A 23,252-nucleotide genomic window follows, 5' to 3' on the forward strand; every position below is an offset into this window, starting at 1 on the left:
GCACTAGTTCTGGTATTACACTGAACCAGCAGACGCACTAGTACTGGTATTACACTGAAAAAGCAGACGCACTAGTACTGGTATTACACTGAACCAGCAGACACACTAGTACTGGTATTACACTGAACCAGCAGACGCACTAGTACTGGTATTACACTGAACCAGCAGACGCACTAGTTCTGGTATTACACTGAACCAGCAGACACACTAGTACTGGTATTACATTGAACCAGCAGACGCACTAGTACTGGTATTACACTGAAAAAGCAGACACACTAGTACTGGTAGTAGATTTGATATAAAGTAACCTCTTCCTCACTGTCAAGAGGATGCTGCCACAGCCTGCAGAACAAGGTACAAGACCGTAACCAACAGATTCATTACCCTACTGTACTGCACAAATACTGCACACCCATAGAGAATGATAGAGGCCTCTAGTGGCCAAAAGGCTGTATTAGCATGAGCAGTGCCATTGAGGGCTTCCACCATTTTAATGTAGTCAACTGGTTGGGACTTCCAACTTCATTGGCTGATCCCTCCTGATGACCCTGTTGGGAGTCATGTCCAACTGGGTCATCAAGAGGGATCAGCCAATCGTGAAGAAGAAAATTGGCTACTTCAAAATGAAGATCGCCTCAATGGCGCTGCCCATGCTGTCACAGCTGATATAATGGCTCAGATAAACATATGAGTCCTCTATCTCTATGTGCACACCTGACAGAATGGCTCTTGCTTTCTAAGTTACTAACCCTTATGTCCTGTCCCTAGATGGAGTGCTGGACCTGTCACTCAAAAAGGGACGGGCCAGAAGCAGCATGTCATCGCTCCACAGTTCTCACCTTTCCCAGACATCCACTCTCAGAGGGTAAGACCGACTTCCTGTCACCTGTTTCTACTTCTTGTAGGGCTTTACCACAACAAACTCCCCAATCTGTCCAAACAAAAGTTTATAACTACAGGTAGGAGCTCCTGGTCCTGGACAGCTCCAGCCTATGCAGGTTGATTTGACTGTGTGACATCATTAAAGTGATTTCACATGTGCATCTTCAAGAAAAAAAATCTTGAAGGAGATGCTTTGGTATCAGGAAACAACATTATTATTATTGGATTCCTTTTTAAATGCACAATAAAATGTAGTTAAGATTCCAATGGATTGAAGAAATAAGTGAAATAATCAAAATAAACCCCTAACCAATAGAGCTTCCCATTCTATTAACTACACAACATCATGTTCAACGATTTACATTGACCAAGCCTTCATTTCAAGCTAAAAAATCATTTGAATCTTTAATCCAGTAAAATCAGTGTTGTATTTTGGCTGAGGGCAATGCCTCGTGATATCATCACGCCGTGGCATGGACGTTAGTGCATTTGAAATGGAACATGCCGCAATGAAATTTTAATTTGGATTAATTAAGTGCCAGTTGCTCCGCTCTCTAGCTGCCCCCCTCTCTTTAGGAGTGGAACAAGAGCGAGAGAAGAGTGATTGAGTGAACAGAAGAGAGGGAGAGAGCAAGCGAAGGGAGATGTGATCTGAAACAGTTATCAAGAATCAAGCTGTTTGTGATGTTGATCTCGTTCAGAACGTACAGATCTGTACTCAATGCAGATATCCACAGATGTACATCTAGTATCTATCACTCTATATACCCCCCTTACGCAGCCCATCTTTGATATGATATTTCAAAGCTGAGATGGCAACTGGTCAGAGGTGGAGGGAATATTTAGAAGTGCAAAGAGCAGACTCCTTTCAAGTCATAATATGATCTTGGCTTACGACTCTAGCGGCAGTTTTGTAAAGGGCACACTTCTTTTATTTTCCTCTGTGTCTGTGATTATGGCCCCTCATCACAAATTGCCTTACCACTAATTAATCAATCACCCATGAATTTCATGTGAGCATTTTCAATCAATACGCTCTGCTGATTTGCTATGTTCTATCACACATAACAGTACTGTGTGTAAGTGCCTTGTTGGGTGTTAACCTTGCAGATAAGTATTTCAGATGTTTTCTTACAGTAACAGTATTTCTGTCAGGTTGATATTGTGAGCGTTTATGTGAAGTCCTACATCATCCCATGCTGATGGCTTACTCTTTTATTGCTGTGCTTGTTCAGTGGTAACGTCACTCGCTAAGGGTTATACGTTAGCATTAGTCATTTGGTAACACACTCATCCTGCCCTGCTCTGCTATTAAATGCCAGACTGCCTTACTGCAATGAACAACATTGCCCTCCCTCTCCTGCCCTATCTGGACAGGGCTGGACACATTTATCTCTTATGTTTTGAATTTTTCTTTGGATTTAATTTCTTTGCCCTGCATATCCTTTTAATTTTTTATTATTGTTATGTTGACCGACGCATAATTTGTAAACAAAAAAAAGAAATGCAAAGCTAAAACAAACAACAAAATAAACAAATTCCCAAACTTGAGCCTTTTTTGTTCTTAAAAGGAACACACACACACATTGACTTTTTTTTTTTTTAAATCTAAGCAAGATAGTGATGTTACCCAAGCAAGATCATCCAATAAAGGAGTGGCCAACATCCTCCCTTCCCCAACCCATCCTCCCCTAGAGAGAGAAAGAATAAAGCACTGTGCAAGCTCTGCTTACACCAAATTTCCTTCCATCCAATCAGGCGTTCCCTGAGAGCTGACGGACAGGCCGGGCTGCCTATGAGGAGCCTGCAGGATGGTAGGAGGAGGGAGAATTTCGGTCACTCCGCCCCTTTAAAACCCACCTCGCCTCTCGGTCATGCGCTGCACATCAAACAGGAAGTGAACCAGGATTCCGACACAGAGTTGTCTCCCAACCAGAACCACACCTCCAGACCCTTCGACCACCTCTCTCTCTCCAGGTATGGCTCTCCATCCTGGGCCTCCAAGACCCACTTTGGGGCCCTCTTGAAGCTCCGGGCCAACAGCGGAGCCGGGGACCACCTCAAAGACCTACCAAGCCTGCTGGAGGCCGCGGGGCTCTTCACCAAGTCCCCCTCCTGTGGGAAGGCAATCCTCCAGGAGGCCCGGAGAGACCAGGGGCTCTCCCTTTCTCTCTCCCCGCCCGTCGACCTCAAAATCCCCCGGGTGCGAGGCCTGGGGGTGGACCTCTCCTGGGGCTCTCTGAGCTCTGATCCCTACAGCCTCCCTAGCCCCCACTGTGAGAACAGCCTGGGGAAGAGGCTGAGGTCCATCCTGCCCAAACACGGTCGCCGGGGAAGCAGTGGCGGTCTGGACGGGCCTGGAAGAGATGGGGAGTATTGGGGTTCATCCAACGCAGACCGCCCTGCTTCTGGGGGACAGTACCCTACCTCTGACCCCGAGGCAGACCTCTGCAACAAGCAGCCGAGGAAGAAGAGAGGAAGATACCGTCAGTACAACACAGAGCTGCTAGAGGAGGCTATAGAAGTGGTGATGGGGGGGAAGATGAGCGTGTCCAAGGCTCAGACCGTCTACGGGATCCCTCACAGCACTCTGGAGTATAAAGTCAAGGAGCGCCTGGGGACCCTGAAACACCCGCCCAAGAAGAAGCTGAAGCTGATGAGCCTCATGGAGGAACTGGAGGGTACGGAGGCCCCCGAGGGCAAAGAAGCTCTGGATGCGCCCCTGGACCCCCAGGAGTCTCTGTGGGAGGGGAGACAGTCTGTGTCTGTGCCCAGAGAAAACGGCAGGGAGCTGCTCAGCACAGGCCTCTCACCAGACAAGTGAAGTAACGACCGGAAGAGATTTTATTAGGATGCCCATTAGCTGCTGCCAAGGTACTTGTTGATGATGCAGTACTTGTTGATGATATGTGATGTTTTTACCCAGACCAGGTAATTGTTTGCATTTGTCAGACAGTGGCAGTGACTGAGTCTATATAGTACGCAAATAACCCGTTTTTGTGTGTTGATTTATTCCAAAAGCACTTATATTTACTCTGATCAATCCTCTGAATCAATCTGACCTATTCATTTTAGGTCTTTTAAAATTGTTTTTAAATAGTTATAAAGCCAACTGTGGCTGTTTCAGTCAATCGGACACTAAAGTGTCTCTCTTTTAACTCTTTAGCTTGCCACTTGACAATATCCCGACATCATTGTTTGAAACACTCCATATTTTAAATATGTTTTTTTTTTTTTATGATTGTGCTGCCCTTTATACTATACTATACTATACTATACAATACAATATTTTAACGGTTCAACCTGAAACACTGCTTTAGATACGGTGCCAACATAATCACATTTTTGCTCATTAACTAATGTGATCTGTGATGTGTTGGCAAAATTGCAATTGGACCAAGCCCAAATAATGTCTGCACAGATGGAGTTATGCTTGGCTTACAGTCCTCAAGCAGTACCCTAGTTATTACAGCACCTAGACCAGTGGTCTCCAACCCATGTCCTGGAGAAGTACAGGATGTAGTGGTCTTATTCTAGCCCAGCACTAAGACACCTGGTTCAATATAAACAAGGCCTTGATGGGCAAGTGATTAGCTGTATTGTGTGCTAATGCTGGGCTGAAACAAAAGCCTGCAGACCTTTATCACCCAGGTTGGAGACACCAGGGTTGGAGACACCAAACAAATGTATTTGTTTGGGTCATAAGCATGATGCATGCTCAGCCCTCAACATGTTATTTGTTATGTAGAATCAAGGCTTATTTGTATTTTAAACTCCCTATTAATATTTAATATAAATAGGGAATTATTATAATAATTATTTATTATTGTACTTTGTGATCTTAAAGTCAAGCACTGGTGGACAGAATCTCTTTCCCTGTCACTGTTTAGCAAATGCACACCTGAGATTGAATAGACCAAACTGCAGCAGAAAGAATATGCTGTTGCAAGGATGCACGCAACCATTGTCTACTACTGAATATCTTAATGTAACGTTTGTTTGTTGGGAGAACAGATTCCCCTGTCCACAATTTCACCACCTTCTTAGTTACCAACCAAACCTCAGAACTAAACTATCCAAAAGCACGTCAGATTACAACCACTCATATGTCACGTGTAGTGCGAATGGAACATTTTGTTACTTGTGTTCACTCGTAGCCTTCACCACAACTCAGGATAATGTTTGTGTGGGGCTGCAATACTTGTCAGAATGCATATCTCTTATCTTTATCAGAAATGTATATACTATGTTAGATATCTATACACAAACTTACCTCTCTCAGATAGATATATAGCCTACTTATTTCCATGCCTCTTGTATCATCTGAAAAGGGGAAATATAGTTTGTACATCCGCAAACAGACATTTTTGGGATGTCTTACCATTTGACTGATATGTGCACCGACCCTTTCAGGTATTCTCACAACATACCTTAACCGATCTCCATAGAATTTATTGACCAGTTTGAGCCTTCTGGATATTTGTTAATCTTTCAATTTGAATCTGAGCACAACAAACTTCAGGTAGTCACGTTACATCTAGGGATGACTGTCCCTACTTGACAGAAGGTAAAGACAAGGGACAGGTGGAAATGTTCATTCTTAAACGTTTTTCTTTTTTATGTTAACTGTGTATTCCAAAAATGAATGATTTTATTTATTTATCTTTTCCTGATCATATGTTAGAGTGCAGCTTTATAGTACAGTATATCAATGCAGTAAATTGATGAGTCTCAAACAGGTTTTTGCCATGTGGGACATAACACTAAGGAAATTCTGTGGAGAAGTGTACAATATGCAGAAGCATAGATGGTCCATTGCAGTTTCAACATCATATGATGCTCTTAGACGGCTTCACATAATTCCACCAACGCCATATTTGCTCCTCCTTGGTAATACCGACCAATAACTGTTTATGGAAATCTCAGAATTGTACACAAAGTTTACCTACCTAATTCTAGGAACTAGAATCCACATACTCATCGTAAATAGAATGCTTAGGAGCAGCAACATGGCGTCTGGCTGTGAATTTGGACAAAGTATATGTATGCTACTACTCACCCTACCAACAGTTATACCTCAGTACATTCCAGAATGTTGGATCAAGCCCCTATGGTCCTTGTATCAGGCTTATATTACAGTACTTGTTTTACTACTGTCATTAGACAGGTTGTATTAGTACAGTTCTTGGAAATCTTTATGATACAGACAGTAAGATGTTTTTTTTCTAACTCTTAATGCATCATTCTTGAGACTGGACCAAATTCCTAACTTGAGATCCACACGCATTGCAGACATTCATGTAAATCGGGAGTAGGTTAGATGTAAATTAGATATTTACACAAGCATTTGAGCTACGTGTGTGTATCAAGTTATATTTCGGCCTACAGTGAACACATAGGAATAATCTCTTTTATTAAGAGTTTGTAGCTAAAACTTCACTAATATAACAAGAAATGCAAAAAACAAGAACTTTCCTCAGGCAAGGCTGGTCATACAGTCTCCTTTTCAGGTAAAAAAATAAAATAAAATGTTTAAAAAGGACAACGTAGCATTTCAGAATCTCGGTGACATTTCCTTTAGTCTTGCAGGTGGATAGAAGGATGGTGACCACTAATTGGTGTGAATGTAATTAAGTTCTACTTTTAAATGTACATTGTATAAAGATGGGTGGTGTGTTTAGCAACAAAACTGATGCGTGTGCAACCGTGGAGCAAAACAAGCAGGGTTGGCTTAGAATTAAAGGATTGTTGACAACATGGAAACTATTTCCTCTCCAAATCTTTATTGAAAACAAATGTGCACAATGAGCACTTGTCTTTCAAATACATTGTTATTTGTTGGTTAGCTAACTATCTAGTTTTTGCCATATTAGCGTAGACATAGCGTCCCCGGGACCACCCATACGTAAAAATTTATGCACACATGACTGTAAGTCGCTTTGGATAAAAGCGTCTGCTAACTGGCTTATTATTATTATTATTATTATTATTATTATTACATGAAGTCAAAACAAGACGTGGTATCAATAACAAGATACAACAAGCCACCTACAATTCCCCACATGGCAACTTCTTGTCATTGTTGCTAGCTATCTGACCGTCCAGAATCATAACACACGGACTTCTGCCCCTTTTGACGCATGCATATTTTAGTGACGTCAGCTAACCCGTCTATATGTAGAATCTTTTGATGAACTTGCAAACCAACTGTGATCAACATGAATAGCCACATACAGTTAACCCCCAAGTCCAGACATATGCTTCACAGGAGTAACAATAGATTTTTATGAGTTCAATTTGTTGTAATTGGTCATCAGAAATTAATCTTAAATTTCATCTTTGTTTTTGAGGATGAGTCAATTTAATAGTGGATTAGTTGGGACGGACAACAAAGAAGGCAAACGAGTCAAAATAAATTACTTTAATCAGAGTAAACTAACATTTTGAGTTGCAAGGCTTTTCTGGGTTACCATGACAGTCAAATCAAATCAAATTTTATTGGTCACATGCGCCGAATACAACAAGTGCAGACATTACAGTGAAATGCTTACTTACAGCCCTTAACCAACAGTGCGTTTATTTTAAACAAAAAAAGTAAGAATAAAACAACAACAAAAAAAAGTGTTGAGAAAAACAAAGAGCAGAAGTAAAATAAAGTGACAGTAGGGAGGCTATATATACAGGGGGTAACGGTGCAGAGTCAATGTGCGGGGGGCACCCTGGTAGTTGAGGTAATATGTACATGTGGGTAGAGTTAAAGTGACTATGCGTAAATACTTAACAGGGTAGCAGCAGCGTAAAAGGATGGGGTGGGGGGCAGTGCAAATAGTCCGGGTAGCCATGATTAGCTGTTCAGGAGTCTTATGGCTTGTGGGTAGAAGCTGTTGAGAAGTCTTTTGGACCTAGACTTGTCATGGAGCCTTGGTCATGGAGCCTTGGTCCTAGGTAATTGCCTGCCATTAAAAAAAATTGATTGCCGTTATAAGTCCAAATACTGAGCCAAGATTACACTATTTGGAGAGAAACAATTCAAGGTTTAGTTTTTCCAACTCCTTTTTTTTTATTAGCATTTTGCATGCTATCCATTCTTGCATGATACGAAACAAATGAGACGCGTGTTAACACCACTTATGGAACCTGTGATGTATGTCTTTAATGTTGAAATAACAAATCTACAGTAGCAAATCTGTTGGTTTCTACTACCTCATCTCTAGAAAAGGACTGAACCTCTTATCAAATAAATATAACTTTGAGGCAGTGGTGTACGGATGTAGCAACATCCCATAAACACAAGCCAGGGATATGGGCAAAAGCTCTCTTGCAGTACAGGTTGATGTGTTGAACTCTGCTAGCTATTTATTGACTTGCTGCTTTAGATTTATGCCATAATCTTGCTATTGTTGTCATCAGTTTTGTGATTTGCCGTCCATGGCCTATCAGGTTCATTAAGCTACGGAATAATTTATGTATTGAGATGACTTGAAAACAACTTGGCAAAGGTTGAAATGAGCAAAGATTTTCTTGGATAAGGCGGTTCTATGAGACTACTGAAAATGAAGGACTGGGTTTTATACCCTTTGTGAATAATTCAAGGTTCCGTAAAAGTTTAATGCACCCTGCTTGACTCGTATATTAAAGGTTGAGGGAGTATTTATGATGTTCTTTGGTGGTTGGTTTTTGACTGTTTAGGTAAAAAATGTTTCTACTGTTTTTGAGTATCTAGTAGCCATTCTTCCCAATTAGTCTGAGAAATTTGATTCAACCCTTTACACTCTAGCTTTTCAGAAGCTTGCAGACCCTTCAAGTCAATGTGAAGATTTATCTTGACATGATAGATGTTGTAGACCTTTGACTCATGCCATATTTAAGGAGAGGACGATGCTTCTCGTCACTTAAATAACCCTGAATGTAAACAGTTTTAACACTAATTCTACCAAACTATACTCAGACAGATTTGACAGATGCATATATAAAACTGTGTGTGTGTGTGTGTGTGTATATACATACAAATACATATTGCTTATTGGTACATAATAGAGTTATATTTAGCGCTTATCACAGATTCAGGAAGTACAGCTGAGATGTCAAAACTACTTTCTCATTTTCCATTCTTCTGTTTTGACTGGATGTTGACAAGGATATGGTCAATGGTTTCCATAGTAAAAGCGGTCTTCAGAAAGGCCTTTGATTAAAGACAGTGTGCTGATGTGTACATACAGTAGGTGTATAGTATACTGAAAAGAAGGTGGGGTTTGGAGTTGTTGTAAATGTAAAAGTTTTGTCTGGTTTTGAGAGTTTATTTGCATAGCAGTGGCACTCCTGAGCGCAGACTACTGTTCTGTCATATTTGAACTTGCTGATGACATTTAAACTTAAATACCTTTTTATATTTAGGAAAATGTATGAAGAAATTAGATTTTGCATGATTGCCGGTGTGTGGATTGAAGGCAGCACGTGTTGTATTGTTGGATATGTGAAGTGGAATTGGTTGAATCCTGTAGGTGAAGGATTTGTTAAAATCACTGAAGTGTATGCAAGGCAAATTTATTGTCACATAGACGAACTTTGAGACTTGAATTCTTAGTCAGAACCGGCCATGATCTATACAGTGGCCTACTTTAAGATGTGTGTAACTAACTCATATATACCATGTGTTCTTAATGTTTGCTAAATCATTTTTACTCCCTCTATGAATTCTAAGGTAAATAACACGGGTGCATTTGTGTTTTTGTAGGTGTTTGTGAAATAACTGTCCCTTCTGTTGTTGCTGTTGTCTCTTGCTCTATTTCTGCTCGTCTCCCCCGTCCTCCCCTTTTTGTTGAGAAAACACGTAAGTGTGAATTGTCATGTACATATTCATGTTATCGTGGTCAGATCTCAACTCCCCAGTTTTGAAAGAAAAGTGGAGAGAGAGAGAGACATGGAAACCCTCAGGGACAAAACACACACTCCTCACTCCTTCAGGTACTGTCTATACACTTAGGCATAGCAGGGACTTGAAGTCCTGTAAACAAAATCCAACATACACCAAAAATGGTTCAGATACTAGTTTAGGCTAAACCGTGGCAGTTTCAGTTTAGCTTTTTTTGTTGTTTCTCTGATTTTTAAGTCGCATGTGGATTTACAAGTGGATTGTTTTTTGGCTTTTTGCACAATTATTCTTTGATTGAAGGTAGTCCCGTGTTTGAGCCAAAACATCCAATTGAATCTCTGCAGTGTTTATTTATTAGTCTTTTTAAAACGCAATGAATGTCAATGTAAACTCAGTTCAGGTAAGATGTTAGCCAAACATGGTTTTTAAGCTGCATTTTTGTCTCCAGCCCACAGTGCCTCAGACACATAGTTATCACACTGCGTTGATAATTAACTACTGTTTAACAGAATACATTTGGACCTACTCTCTGAGCATGTGTGGAAAATGTGAATCCTTGAAGAGAAAGAAAAATGTGCATCCAATCGTGCATTTTGGTAGGCCTAATTTAAAAACGGATGTAGATTGACACCGCGTTAGTCAAACCTCTTCCGATTAACACAATTACTCTAATGAGAGTGCAAGGTATCATATTTTTTTTTTTTTAAAGATGTGGTTTGTTGGGAAGATTTATTTTGTTGGATGTTCTCTATTCCGTCTCTCTAAGCCCTTCTGATTTAGAGCTCTGCTTGGTAGCCTACATGTTGCTACTTATCTTTGGTTTGACCGCTCTACGGCTTTTAGATTAAGACTGTACTATATGGAGTCTATAATAGCAAGTTTTTCCTTTTAAAATGTTTGAAAGCAGCCCTTTTTGCCCTATGCTGTGGACTAATTGGGATGACTTGCAATGCTTGGGACATTACACTTCAAACATAGAGGACTGAGAGGCTTTTGAAAACATTATGAAAGAGAAAATATTTCATATATTCTTATTGCCAGCTTTAGTGTCCAATAAGCAATTATATTTCATATATGAAATACCTAATTCATTAGTCAAGCCAAAAACACAAAAGAAAACTCTTATTTGTTTGGTTTATGTAGTCAGATGCTCAGATAGCAGGTACACCTAAACCTAACTGGACCTCATTTCAGTAATTGCCATTTACAGTTTGACAGACTTACATTTTTGTACTGTAATTTATTAATGTTTTTTTTTTGTACTATGTTATTAGAACTTCTTGGCTATGGTCAATTGTCTTTCTGGTAGAGAGGACTTAATCAGTAAGTTAATTTGATTGCACTAGTACATTTTCCAATTTTGAATGCAATTTTGATTTGACAACTTGACTAATAAAATATCTATATGTAATCTTTGAAGTGAAGTGGTTATGATCTTGATTTTATGTATGTTGCATTGAACCTGGGGCACCAATGATAAATTGTCTTTGTGCATGTGTAAGAATTTACTTGTTGTATCCTGTAAGGAAAAAACGCCATTTTGAAAAAGAGAAGCTGTAACAGGTCAAATTCACTGGACAAAATAATCACTTTTCAAAATCACCTATTCTTCTAATAAATGTTATTGTGAAAAATGAATTCTCTGTCATTTTTTCAACCAAAACACTTTAGTGTAGTATTTTACAAAATGTTGTAATGGGCCTGATTTTTGTTGTTTCACAAAATTAGTAGCTGAATTAAATACTGTAGATCTAATTATACACTCCTGATCATCACTTGCAAATGATTCATTAGGCCTACCTTGTGAATACTCTTCTTTTGCCAAATGCATATTTAACACTGCACATGAGCTTGTCATTCCTCCCACACACAATTAAAAACAATAGCCAGTAATAAAGGTCATAATTGTCTGACTGAATATCAGCTCCAGCATCTTCCCTTTCAAAGATGTTTCGATACACTCCTAGATCACAGGAGGTTGGTGGCACCTTAATTGGGGAGGACGTGCTCGTGGTTAATGGCTGGAGTAGAATAGCTGGAATGGTATCAAACACATGGGTTGATGCCATTCCATTTGCTCCGTTCCAGCCATTAGTATGAGCCGTCCTCCCCCCAGCAGCCTCCACTGTACCAGATACATGTGCTCCGCTACGATACAGGAACGATGCGTTTTAGTTTGAAACTATTCGGTGTGATCATGTGATAAGAGGAACGAAACGATGCGATTCAGTTCGATACGATTCAATGCACTAACATGTGTTAAGATCTGCTGCTGATGGAGCTCAGGAGCTGGATATGTCTGAGCTGACTTCTCTGAGGTATGTGTGTTAGGACCCGCCTGCATCTGGACATGGTTGCCAGTTTTTACTATCTGGTCATGCTGCAAAGGACAGAGGTATGTCTAAACATAACCTTAAAGTGAAACCAACATGGTTATTTTACAATAAAGCTCCAACAGTTGAAATATACAGTATGTTCTTTAAAGAAAAGTTGAACATTTCAAGTAAAAAAAAATATTTGCCACTAAATGGTGGACGAATATGCACTGTGTGTACAAAACATTAGGAACACCTTACTAATATTGAGTTGCACCCCCTTTTGCCCTGAGAATAGCCTCAATTTGTCAGGGCATGGATAAAAGGTGTCAAGTGTTCCACGGGGATGCTGGCCCATGTTGACTCCAATGCTTCCCACAGTTGTGTCAAGTTGGCTGGATGTCCTTTGGGTGGTGGACCATTCTTGATACACACAGGAAACTGTTGAGCGTGAAAAATCCAGCAGCGTTGCAGTTTTTGACACACTCAAACCGGTGTGCCTGTTCAAATGCACTTCAATCTTTTGTCTTGCCCATTCACCCTCTGAATGGCACACATACACAATCCATGTCTCAATTGTCTCAAGGTTTAAAAATCCTTCTATAACCTGTCTCCTCCCCTTCTTCTACACTAATTTTAAGTGGATTTAACAGGTGACATCAATAAGGGATCATAGCTTTCAGCTGGATTCACCTGGTCAGTCTGTCATGGAAAGAGCATGTTATATATTATCATAAATTAATCTGTATATTATCATGAATCAATCTGTTATTTTCAGCATAATGTCACTGCACATATAATTCTCAGTCAATCACCTGCATTCTTATGCCACAAAGATTACAGCAGATAAAATTAAGTTTGGAACGTAAATTGGACAACACAGGAAGCTGTGCATAGGTATTGGGGTTGCTCGGCATGCAAGATGACTTGTAGATCAATTACTGTCATATGCAGTTGCATACAGTTTGAGGACGCACCAGTTCAGTCACAAAATATGAGGTATTTTCAGAAGGTAGAAACTATTTGTAAAAACGTTTGTGAAACGGTTTGTAACATTTAATCGATTTTCTGACCGATTTCATGCTACATTTGGATCGGTTTGGAGTCCTTCGGACCGATGCACTCGCAAGTAACTGTCCAGTGAAAATCTCACTTTTAAAAGTTCATATTCTGTTAAAGGCCCAGTGCAGTCAAACATTTGATTTTCATGTTTTATATATACTGTACTTCCACACTGAGGTTGTAATAATACTGTGAAATTGTGAAGTGATTAATGCCCTTTTTAGTGTAAGAGCTGTTTGAAAAGACTGCCTGAAATTTCAACCTGTTATTGTGGGATAGAGTTTTGGACTGTCTGGTGACATCACCAGATGGTAAATTGGTTAATAGACCAATAAGAAAGAGTTCCAAACCTCTCTGCCAATAACCACTAGTTTTCCCCTCCCCACTCAGACCACTCCCAGACAGTACTAGCAAAATTCTTGCTTGAGAAATTGTTCTTTGCAGAGAAGCTATTTCTGTTTTTATTTTTGACCATTTAAATTGACAACAATCACAGTAAGGTACTTAATTGTTACCCAGAAAGTATTTTGATATTGAGATAAAAATGGCTTCATTGGACCTTTAACTCATACCCAAATAATGTTGTTAACTAGTCCTATACTCATATTTGTGGCCAAAGCATAAATTGGAGGGGGAGAAAACACTTTTAAAAAACCCACCTCAAATTTCTATCTCAAACAGACCATTTAAAAAATGCTTGCTTTTTCCTCATAGAACATGATGGCATGTTGGCTCATAGGCTGAGTTGGCCAATCAGCGGTCTACTCTCATGAAAAATTATAATGACTGGTATACTCCCACACCATTCCAACACAGAAAAGCTGCTTTTTAACATACTTAATTGACATTTTTTGTGATCAAAACTATTTCACTCATATTGTAATTAATTATAGGTAATATTTCAGAGAAATCTGGAAACAATAGACAGTTACTTTTAAACATTTGAACCGGATTCCTTATTGATGAATCGTTACACCCCTAATATCAACCCAATTAATGACTAAATCATATTTTGTATATAACATTTTACTAGCACAATATTTCAGCCTTAACTTTTGTTGCTGTATTGCTTTTCAATTGTATCAAGATGGAAACATTTCAAACCAGACTGTGCAATGTGGATGATGGGTCTCATGTTTCTATGAAATAATGGTGTCACTAAGATGTACCAACAGACGGGCTTTGATGTTAATGACTACTTCTTTGTTGTAATGGTTCCAGGTTCATTCTATAGATGAATGGATAGAATTTGAGGATATCCAGGCCTGCTGGAAATGCTGACATGGACAAGTGAAATCAATATTTGGTTTAGGTTTTACTAAAACTGAACCGAACATTGAATTATGGATCAATTGCTGTTCCCCATTTTTATATTTTGTCAACGTTTTTCATTTTTATTTATCTCCATATAATTTTTCTCTAGCACTCAAGGCATCTGCATGCTTCCCAGACGATACAGTTCAGAACAGCTTGTGCATATATTATGACGACATTTTGTGACATTTCTATTCGTTTTGGACATCGGCAAGGGTTTTTTCGGCTGTGCGGGCACATTTTTTTGTCAAGGCAATCCGAAGTTGATAGCCGAAGTCTACGCCTTCTCGTCGGAGGTTGGTCAACAGTAGGGATTCTTCAATGAAGTGCCTGTTGTCATTCAACGAGAGACGACTTGTCCTCATGCAAATTATTTCACTTGAGAAATACTGCACCAAACATCCAAGTCAGATGTAAAATTGCGTGACTAAGATCTCCTTGGTAAAATCGTAAATTAATGACTGATTTCTTAGATTCATTCAGACTATTTTGAGGGAGTGTATACTGGCTATGGCGTTTCAAAATGGACAAACAGTACTATTGCCGCTTTTTTCTTGTTTTTCAAGCTAAGGTCTTTTTAAGGGAGTATGCAAGCACACTCTTTCGGCTAGCCGAGCTTGGCTAGGCGCCAGCCGAACTGAAGCATGCTGACGTCTTTAGCGTTTTCATGATAACATTTCTTTCTGAACTATAAACTATGTATTTTTATGGGTGCTGTGAATACTTTATTAATCTCCATAGGGAAAGTGGATGGCCTTAATGCATTTATCCCACTGTATGACAGCATTTTAAGTACCTATAGCTATCGTAACTCTCATTATGGTCCATATCCAGGTGGTCTGATCTTCATATGTTATAACCTGACTTATTTTTTATTTCTAATAGCATCCATTAAAACATTTTTTATATGCTTTTGGAAATGTATAAGCCTACATTTATATTCCTGACAATAAATATAAACATCCTTGTCCTGTTTGTCTTGCAGTGAATGTCTGGAGCTGAGTCCAGCGAAGGCCAGGGACCTCCAGTCCACTTCGACGCTGGAGCAGTTCATGGCCAAGCTGTGTGTGCATCACCAGAGGCAGATTGTCGACGCTCTGGGCTTCCTACAGACAGAGGTCTGTATAGGCATCACTCTCATTGTGCATTTTCAATTCAGTTCATTTGAATAGATAGTTACTGTCCCTGAAAGGCAGTCACAAATTAACAAAACAGAGGACACAGATACCTAATACATTAACAAAAAGATACAGAGGAAGTTAGAGACTAAGGCTCTGTGGAGTGAATATGTTTTGTCTATGTAATAACTAAGTTAAGGTATTGAATAATCTCATTGTTCTCTTTGTTATAGGTCAAGGCTATATCCTCCTCCAGCACTTCACCAGCCTCTGCCTTCAAACCCTCTTGCTCAGTCGAGCACGGCGCCCTCCAGGGTCCTAGCCCTGAACCCTGCCTGGAGACCCTGGAGAAGGGGAGGATTGGCCAGAAACTTCCCATGGCTTCCACTCCCAAAGGACCGGCGGAGGGGCGAGAAACAGTTGGTACCAGGAGTAGCAGGTTGGCAGCCCCAGAGAAGACCCCTGAGACTGCTGTGTCAAGAAATGTATCTGGGGCCGCTGGGCCGGCCTTGGATCTCTGTAAACCTGGCCCAGGGGAGTCTAAGGCTTTGGCAACCCTTCTCAGAAGCACAGACAACGGTGAGAGTAAACCTCTTAGTGACCATGCTCCTCTAAAGATCAAAATCATGAAGTCCAGCAGCTTGGCTGATGGTAAGAAGCTGTCCTCTGTGCTCACCACCTCTCTTCCTGCTTGCGCCGGTACTATGGATAAACGGCAGGGCAATTCTGACTCTTCAATCAGAGCAGATACTTACAGCAATGGACTCGGCTCCTCTGTGAAAAGGCACAATCATGCTAATCACTCAACAAGACAAAGAGGCTCCTTTGGACGTACCAGAGATATGCTGGTCAAACAGAGTCCACTCCAAAAGACCCCCACCATCATACCCCCAGTTTCCCCCAGGACAGCAAGGAAGACCATAAAGGGGTCTTCCTACCATCGGCCTAGGGACTCTTCCTCAGTGTGTCAGTTTGTAACCGACCCTGATCTTGGCCACTGCGACATTGTCTGCATCGACAAACCAATCACAGACTGTTTCCAGAAATGGCAGCACCGTCGGCTCCCGCGACACAACGCCAGGAAAAGCACCAGAGGTCACATGTACGTGGAGGAGATGTGGGAGCTTAAGACTGTCCGTACATTAGCCAGGAAGTCCGCCCGCAACTATAGTGGCAACTGTCTCACTCCAATGCCAGATCTCAATACTCTGGTCACCCCTAAACAGGTGCTTGGCAAGCCTGAGGGTGTACCTTTTGTGGATATGCCCTTCATTGGAGGTATTTTGGAGACGGTCAGTCAGAAAACTCCCTCGGAGCATCCAGCTGAAAGGGAGTTGCCTGGGGCTGGGGATATAGAGACTGCAGCAACATCAGCCAGTGAGGTGGAGCTGATTGTTCAGACTAGTCAGACAGACCAGAGTCAATGCAAAGAGCAGACTGACCCTCCACCTCCTTCACAGTGTCCCCCAGTGGAGAACGAGCAGTGTGCAGGGACAGACTCAGAGCAGCCAAGGCAGAGCGTAGCACCAGAGGATAGTCTAGCTCATACTGTGGTCGAGACCGCACATCAGGATGTAAACAGTGTTAATAATGACATTGTTTTGAGTGAAAGCCCAGAGCAAGTGGTGATGGGGAAAGATGTGAACCCATCACATAAGACATCAGAAGAAGCTGAGCTTGTCCAGGATAAGCTGCAGTGTGTGCCAGAGGGCCAGAACGTTATCTCTGAAACCCAACAAAAGGAATCTGAATCCCTGACCCCTTCCATGGAGAGCACTGGAGACAAGGAGAAGAATGAGGTAGTGAGTGCAGGTGCAATTGATAAAGAGCAGGCCGAGCCTCTGGAACATCAGAGTCCAGATGACCAGAAACCATCTGAGGTTCCCACAGAGAGTGAAAGGATGGAGGTGCAGGAAACGGGCAAGGTTGAACCAGACTTGGCTCCAGGTGACGGCAACAATGTGCCTGAAGAGAAAAAGACAGATGCTGATTCGTCCTCTAAAAAGGCTGATGAGGCAGTTGTGAAACAATCACCTCCAAGACGTGCTGAAAAACAGGGTATTCCAGCACGGGTGATTCCTTCAAGGGTGAAGGAAGTTGCAGTGATTGAGACAGAGAATATGATTATATGTGGATATGTGAATGGTAGACCTATAGGACAGTCTGACAGATGTTTGCGTGAACGGACAGCTAAAAACACCCCAGAGTCTACTCCTACGAAGACTAATCGCCCCATTAAGGCCTCTCTGAAACAGACTGAGAAACCTTCAGAGAATGTGTCTGAGATTCCACAAGTCTCACCTGAGACTCCTCTCACCCCGGTCGCTGCTGGGAAAAGCGTCAAAAGCCCCTTGTCGAAACGACCCACCAAGGCCTCCCTGAAACAATCTGAGAAACCCTCTGAGAACATGCCAGAAGTTCCTCAAGTCTCATTCCCTCCAGATGAAGTGATCAAAAGCCCTGTGTCCAAACGTCGCACAAAAACCTTTAAAGCTAAAGCAACTCAGAACCTGCCTGACACGAAGACACCTGCGGAAGCAAGCCAGATCACTATAACAGCAAGACAGAGCATTCCTGACACTCCTCTAGTCCCAGACACACCAGTCGACTCCCCCAGGAGCCCTGAGCCCAGACACCCTGTCAGATCAGCCAGACTGCAACAGGCAGCAGCTGTTACCTCTCCTCTCCTCCCTGTCGCCTCGCCTCCCCTCCCTGTCGCCTCGCCTCCCCTCCCTGTCGCTTCGCCACCCCTCCCTGTCGTCTCGCCTCCCCTCCCTGTCGTCTCGCCTCTCCTCCTAGTTACCTCCCCTCCCACTGAAGTTGCTGTTACTTTCATTGTCCCCCCAGAACCATCTACCTCCCTCCCACTCCCCTGCACAGAGTTTAACCCTTCCCTCCCCGTTGCCTCTCCTCTTCTTCCTATTGTCCCCCATCTTTTCCCTTCATTTGATCAGAACAGTGCAGTTACCCAGAGCTCTGCAGAGCTGAAAGTTGAAACGGCTCAGCCAGCTCCAAAACCCAAACCCAGCAAGACACAGAACACGGCAGTGGAAACTAGGGTGCAAACAAGACCAAAGCTCAGGTCGTCAATGATGGTAGTAGCAAAGGAAGTTGAAGTTGAAAAGGTTGTGAGTCTGCAAGTTAGCAGTCAGGGTTCTGCTCACACAGAGGGTACAATCATTAAAAAGAGTGAGGCGCAAGCACAAAGTAGTCCACTAAGAAGCAAAATAATTCCCAAAAAGGAAGGAGAAGCAAGCAAATTGGCTCCATCTAAAGAGGGAGAACCAAGCAAATTGACTTCCCTGAAGAATTCAGAGGAACCAACTTTGCTGAAGAAGGTAGAGGCACCAACTTCAATGGATAACAAAATTCCATCTGGAGATTCCAGCAGGTCTTCCATCAGCAGTGCTTCAGACAAACCTGGGCGAATGCCATTGAGGAGTGAGAGTAGTAAAACTGAAGTGGCCAGCCAGTCCGTTACCCCGACAACCCCACCAACTGCGGTGGAGAACAGGAAGTCTGCTTTGAGAGTCCAGAGGTCACCCACGCCCTCAACCAGTGCTCCAATCACAGCTGAGAAACAGAGTGAAGTGGCATCTCCCAGTAGGCTGAAATCCCCAGTGAGACTCTTATCACCCATCAAGTTAAAACCTGAGAGGATAATCAAGTCTCCACTGAGGGATTCTCCTTTGCTGGTCAGTTCTCCTCTGCCCTCCAGCTTAGTCACTCCTCTCCTCCTGCCCAAGCTGGAGCCCCCAGTACAGTCTCGACACAAGTTCCTGGAGTTACTAGACGTAGAGGAAAACCAACAGAAAATCTCTAATCTCAACACCAGGTTCGATAAGATGCATAGAGGCTGGGTCCAGATAGACAAAGAGGGACAACCAACGCCCAAACACAAGAACAAGGCAGACAGACAGGCAGTGATATGGAAGAGCAAGCGCCGGGTCCGCAAGCCCAAGTCTTCGGAGCACCAGAGGTACTCCCTTGTCCAGATGCTTTTCAAGAATGATTTGGACCTAGCCAGTATCTGCCGCTGGTACATGGAGTCAACAGAAACCCAATCAATGGTCATCGTAAAGAAGGTGAACACGCGTCTTCCCTCTGAGACCCAGCTGCTCTTCCCCGGTATGTCCCAAGGGCCGTCCAAAGGGCTCTTCCCTAGCCTGCAGGCCGAGCGCTTGAAGAAACACTTGAAGAAGTTTGCCATCGCTTCCCCTGTGAAGAGCAACCCTAAGAGCCAGAAGCTGATTGCTAAAGCCCTGGCGCAGGATGTCAGTACAAGTACACCCAAAGGGAAGGAGAAGAGAGAGCTGACCACGGCCACCCGGATCTCCACCAAAGCCTATCTCTCCTCTGCAGAGGCACAGCCAGCCGATGGCCAGAAGGCCTCAGCGAAGGCCAAGAACCCAGCCATTTCCTGGATCCTGCGGAAGTACTCCAATATACGGGAGAAGATGCAAGGTCAACAAAGCTCCAAGAAGCCAAAAGGGGCCCCAAGAAAAGAGTTCAAAGCTTCCAAAGTCAAACCCTCTAAACCCCCAAAGACGAAATTGGCAAAACCAACTAAATTGAAACCGGCCACTGCCCAGAGGCAGAAATTATCTGTTTCTGGAGATAAAAGTGTGAAGGAGCCAAGTGTAGTCAAAACAGAGCGAGCGCAGCCATCTCCTAGTGGAAAGAATCCAGCAAAAGCTGCTGTCCAGGAGAGATCAGTCAAGACTAGCAGTAGCAGTAGAACCTTAAGGGATATCGGTAGGAAAGAGAGTGCTTCACCACAGAGGTCTACCCAAAGAGCGATGACCCCAAAAGCACAGAAAAACACCCCTGCTTCTGCCATCACCCCTAAGACGGAATCAAACAAACAGCAGGTTGGAGCGGAGAAGGCAGGGGTGGAAAAGACTATGCCAACACAAGCAGGTGAAACAAAGAGACACTCTGAAAGTAGAGTATCTGAGACTAAAGTCACTGAAAGTAAAGGTGCTGAGAGCAAAGGCACTGAAAGTGAGGTTGAGTCTCCTCAACAGAACATGGACGTCAAATCATCAGGCTCTCCTGACCAGGTACTCACAAGGTCACAAAGGAAGATGGAGGCCACTCCATCCCCCTCCATCCCTCAGAGTGCAAACTCTAAGCCTGCCACAAAGAGGGCCAATGAACCTGCTCAGAGTGAGTCTCCTAAGGCTGCCACAAAGAGAAGCCAGAAGAGCACACAGACTCCAGCCAAGCGCACCAGGAAGAAATAGCTAGCGTGCAGACAGACTGTAACAGCCAAGCTGGTTATATCACTTTTTTTTATCGTATCTGGAATATTCTACAGAGGACTGGTCGTACCTATTTTTGTGTGTTCCTCCCAAGCTGTGTTGGTAAATTATCATTTGGATGGATTGGGGGGAGGGGGGGGAGCTTGGCAATGCCAACACTTGATAAGCTTCAAAGGCAAAATGGTGATGGGAAGATATTTAAAGTCGTGTGTGTTTGCTGTGTTTTCTGAGAGGGTTCCTGTCAGACCAGTGTTGTGTTATACAGAGGCAAAACTCCATCTGGCCTCTGGTTTGATCTTGTTTAGTTCTCTAACTGGGCTGGAGATGGCGATTATCTTCATATAAGGGTATATCTGCATTGTAAACATGTCAGACGTTTTTGGTTTGTTTGATGCTAGTTATTCAGACTACAGCATGCCATGTCCTGTTTTGTAAAGATCACAGAAGTCTCTTTTCCATGATTAAAAAATTATTGTGAGGTTTAGTAATAATGGCATGAAAACATCAGCACCATGTTGCTAAAAACAAATATTGATGTTCTCTGACTGCAAGCCAATCGTTCAATTTAAAATTAGCCCAGGTTTCACTGAACATCACTCTTAGATCTATAGCCTTAGATCTATGTCTCCAGCCCATCTCGCGATCAAAGAGTTGTGCGAGTGTGTGTGACTTTTTGTGATCAGGTAGGTGCCTTATTCATCAGATGTAAAGTGTTGCTAACAGGTGAAACCTCAATTCTCTGGCCATTGCACAGACACGTACTGTAGGAGGAGAAAGGGATTGTTCTAGATATGGATTTGGTGCAGGTCTGCACACATTGTGTCATGTTGATGTGGTCCTTCAGATGTTAAACCTTCTCCAGTTATTGTATAGAGCTGGTCATTGGTGCATCTGTGTATCTTCATTCACAACTTCCCTCCATGTGTTCAGTCCTTATTCTCCTCCATCTTCCTGCTATACACCCACCCTGCTTCTCATCATGTACTGTTTATTTTAAATGTGTAAAGAAGCATCATGGTTTGTTATGCTAATGAGTTCTCTTTTTGTGTCTGTGTTTCATTTTAGATTCTGGGGATATTTCTGTTCCCGAGCAGTAGCCTTAACTGTTGTTATCGTAGCTGTGTTTAACTTTCAAATACTGTCCGAGTTGTTTTTGCCCTTTACAATGCCTCGCTATGTTGTATCTCTGATCCTCCCTCTCATCTTCTCTGATTCTCATTAGTTTTAATGGTGATGTTTTCCCTCTGGTGTGATCATTACCTGCTGTTGCATGTGCTTTAGCTGCCTGTAGTGTTTACATTTAAATACTTGTTTCTCCAGTCTTTCACCTGTGCAACAACAGCCCACTCTTGAAATGCAGTATTCACCTCAACTACTTCTTATTAAACATGTATTTGTTTGTTCAATCTGAAAACTAGCTTTTGTTGCAGAACTTTAAGACTATGCATGTACGTTACCTTTCCTCTCTGGGTCTTGTACTGAATGAGCATTAATAACTGATGATAAACCCTTGAAAGACGTGTCATTGGTCACCTGTTTTGCAAGGGGGTTACTTTAAGAATGTCTGCTGTTTGAGAGCAGATGCCAGGGAATGATGCTACAGCACATGGAGCCACAGGTTGTATCTAATGTTGGATTGATATGTTTTGCCCATACTTTATGAGCTTAGGGTGTGTTTGCCTGTTATTTGGACTATATTGCAGTGTACTGACCCCTGGTGACATATGAAAATTGTTGGAGAAAAAAATTATACTTTTCAAGTGTTTGTAAATGATCAGTCTGTACAATATCCCAATGTTATAGAAATAGCCTGTCTGACATGTATTTTATTTCTCAGATTGTTATTTTGTTTCAGGAAGATGTTTTCTTGGTGTGATGCTTCCGTACTTTAGCAATAGCTTGACCTCCGTTTGTGTCATAAGAAATACATTTTAGCACAGTGTTATTTTTATTATGGTTATTTCACTTTAAAAGTAATCATTTTGTAAATGCAAAAGGTATAATTCATGTTTTATATTGTTATTTAAGAAACCCCTATAGATAAATGCATACAGTAGATCTAAATGAAGCAGTCCACCAAATATCAAACTTGAACATGTTTTATTCTTTACTGTGGATATTTATAGTTTGGGATTCTGTATATTGGAAAATAAATAACTGATGTATTTATGTTAATCCCAATAATGAGACATCTTTTACGTTAGTGACTTTGTATTCTTGCTGGAGTTGATGTAAAGATCTTTGAAATGTATATTTTGTGTCATGCTTCGTTTTTCCATGCATCCATCTTCAGTGGTTAGCTTTCACTAATCTACTGTGTCATTTTATGAGGTTTAACTAAAACAACTGTATTCCTCACTTTGATGATTTTATAAAGAATGACTTTCATATGTTCATCATACCATCATGGAAATACAATTAAGAT

General features: G+C 41.9%; 1 protein-coding gene across 3 annotated transcripts in view; it reads left to right on the plus strand.

Annotated features, from left to right (window-relative positions):
* LOC121574933 (ligand-dependent corepressor) overlaps positions 1 to 23,078 on the plus strand; it is a 56,364-nt gene extending 33,286 nt beyond the window's left edge. For 2 of the 3 annotated variants that reach the window (XM_041887631.2, XM_041887640.2), the window contains exons 6-8: positions 769 to 865; positions 15,431 to 15,563; positions 15,797 to 23,078. In XM_041887631.2, coding sequence (XP_041743565.1) covers positions 769 to 865; positions 15,431 to 15,563; positions 15,797 to 20,809 — 5,243 coding nt within the window. In that variant the 3' untranslated portion in view covers positions 20,810 to 23,078. Of the gene's footprint in view, positions 1 to 768; positions 866 to 2,640; positions 6,842 to 15,430; positions 15,564 to 15,796 lie in introns of those variants that run through there. The other variant, XM_041887650.2, reaches the window with a different exon arrangement.
* Positions 23,079 to 23,252: the final 174 nt, after the last annotated feature.

Source organism: Coregonus clupeaformis, chromosome 1 (genome assembly GCF_020615455.1).
Source record: "Coregonus clupeaformis isolate EN_2021a chromosome 1, ASM2061545v1, whole genome shotgun sequence".
NCBI classification, from domain to species: Eukaryota; Metazoa; Chordata; class Actinopteri; order Salmoniformes; family Salmonidae; genus Coregonus; species Coregonus clupeaformis.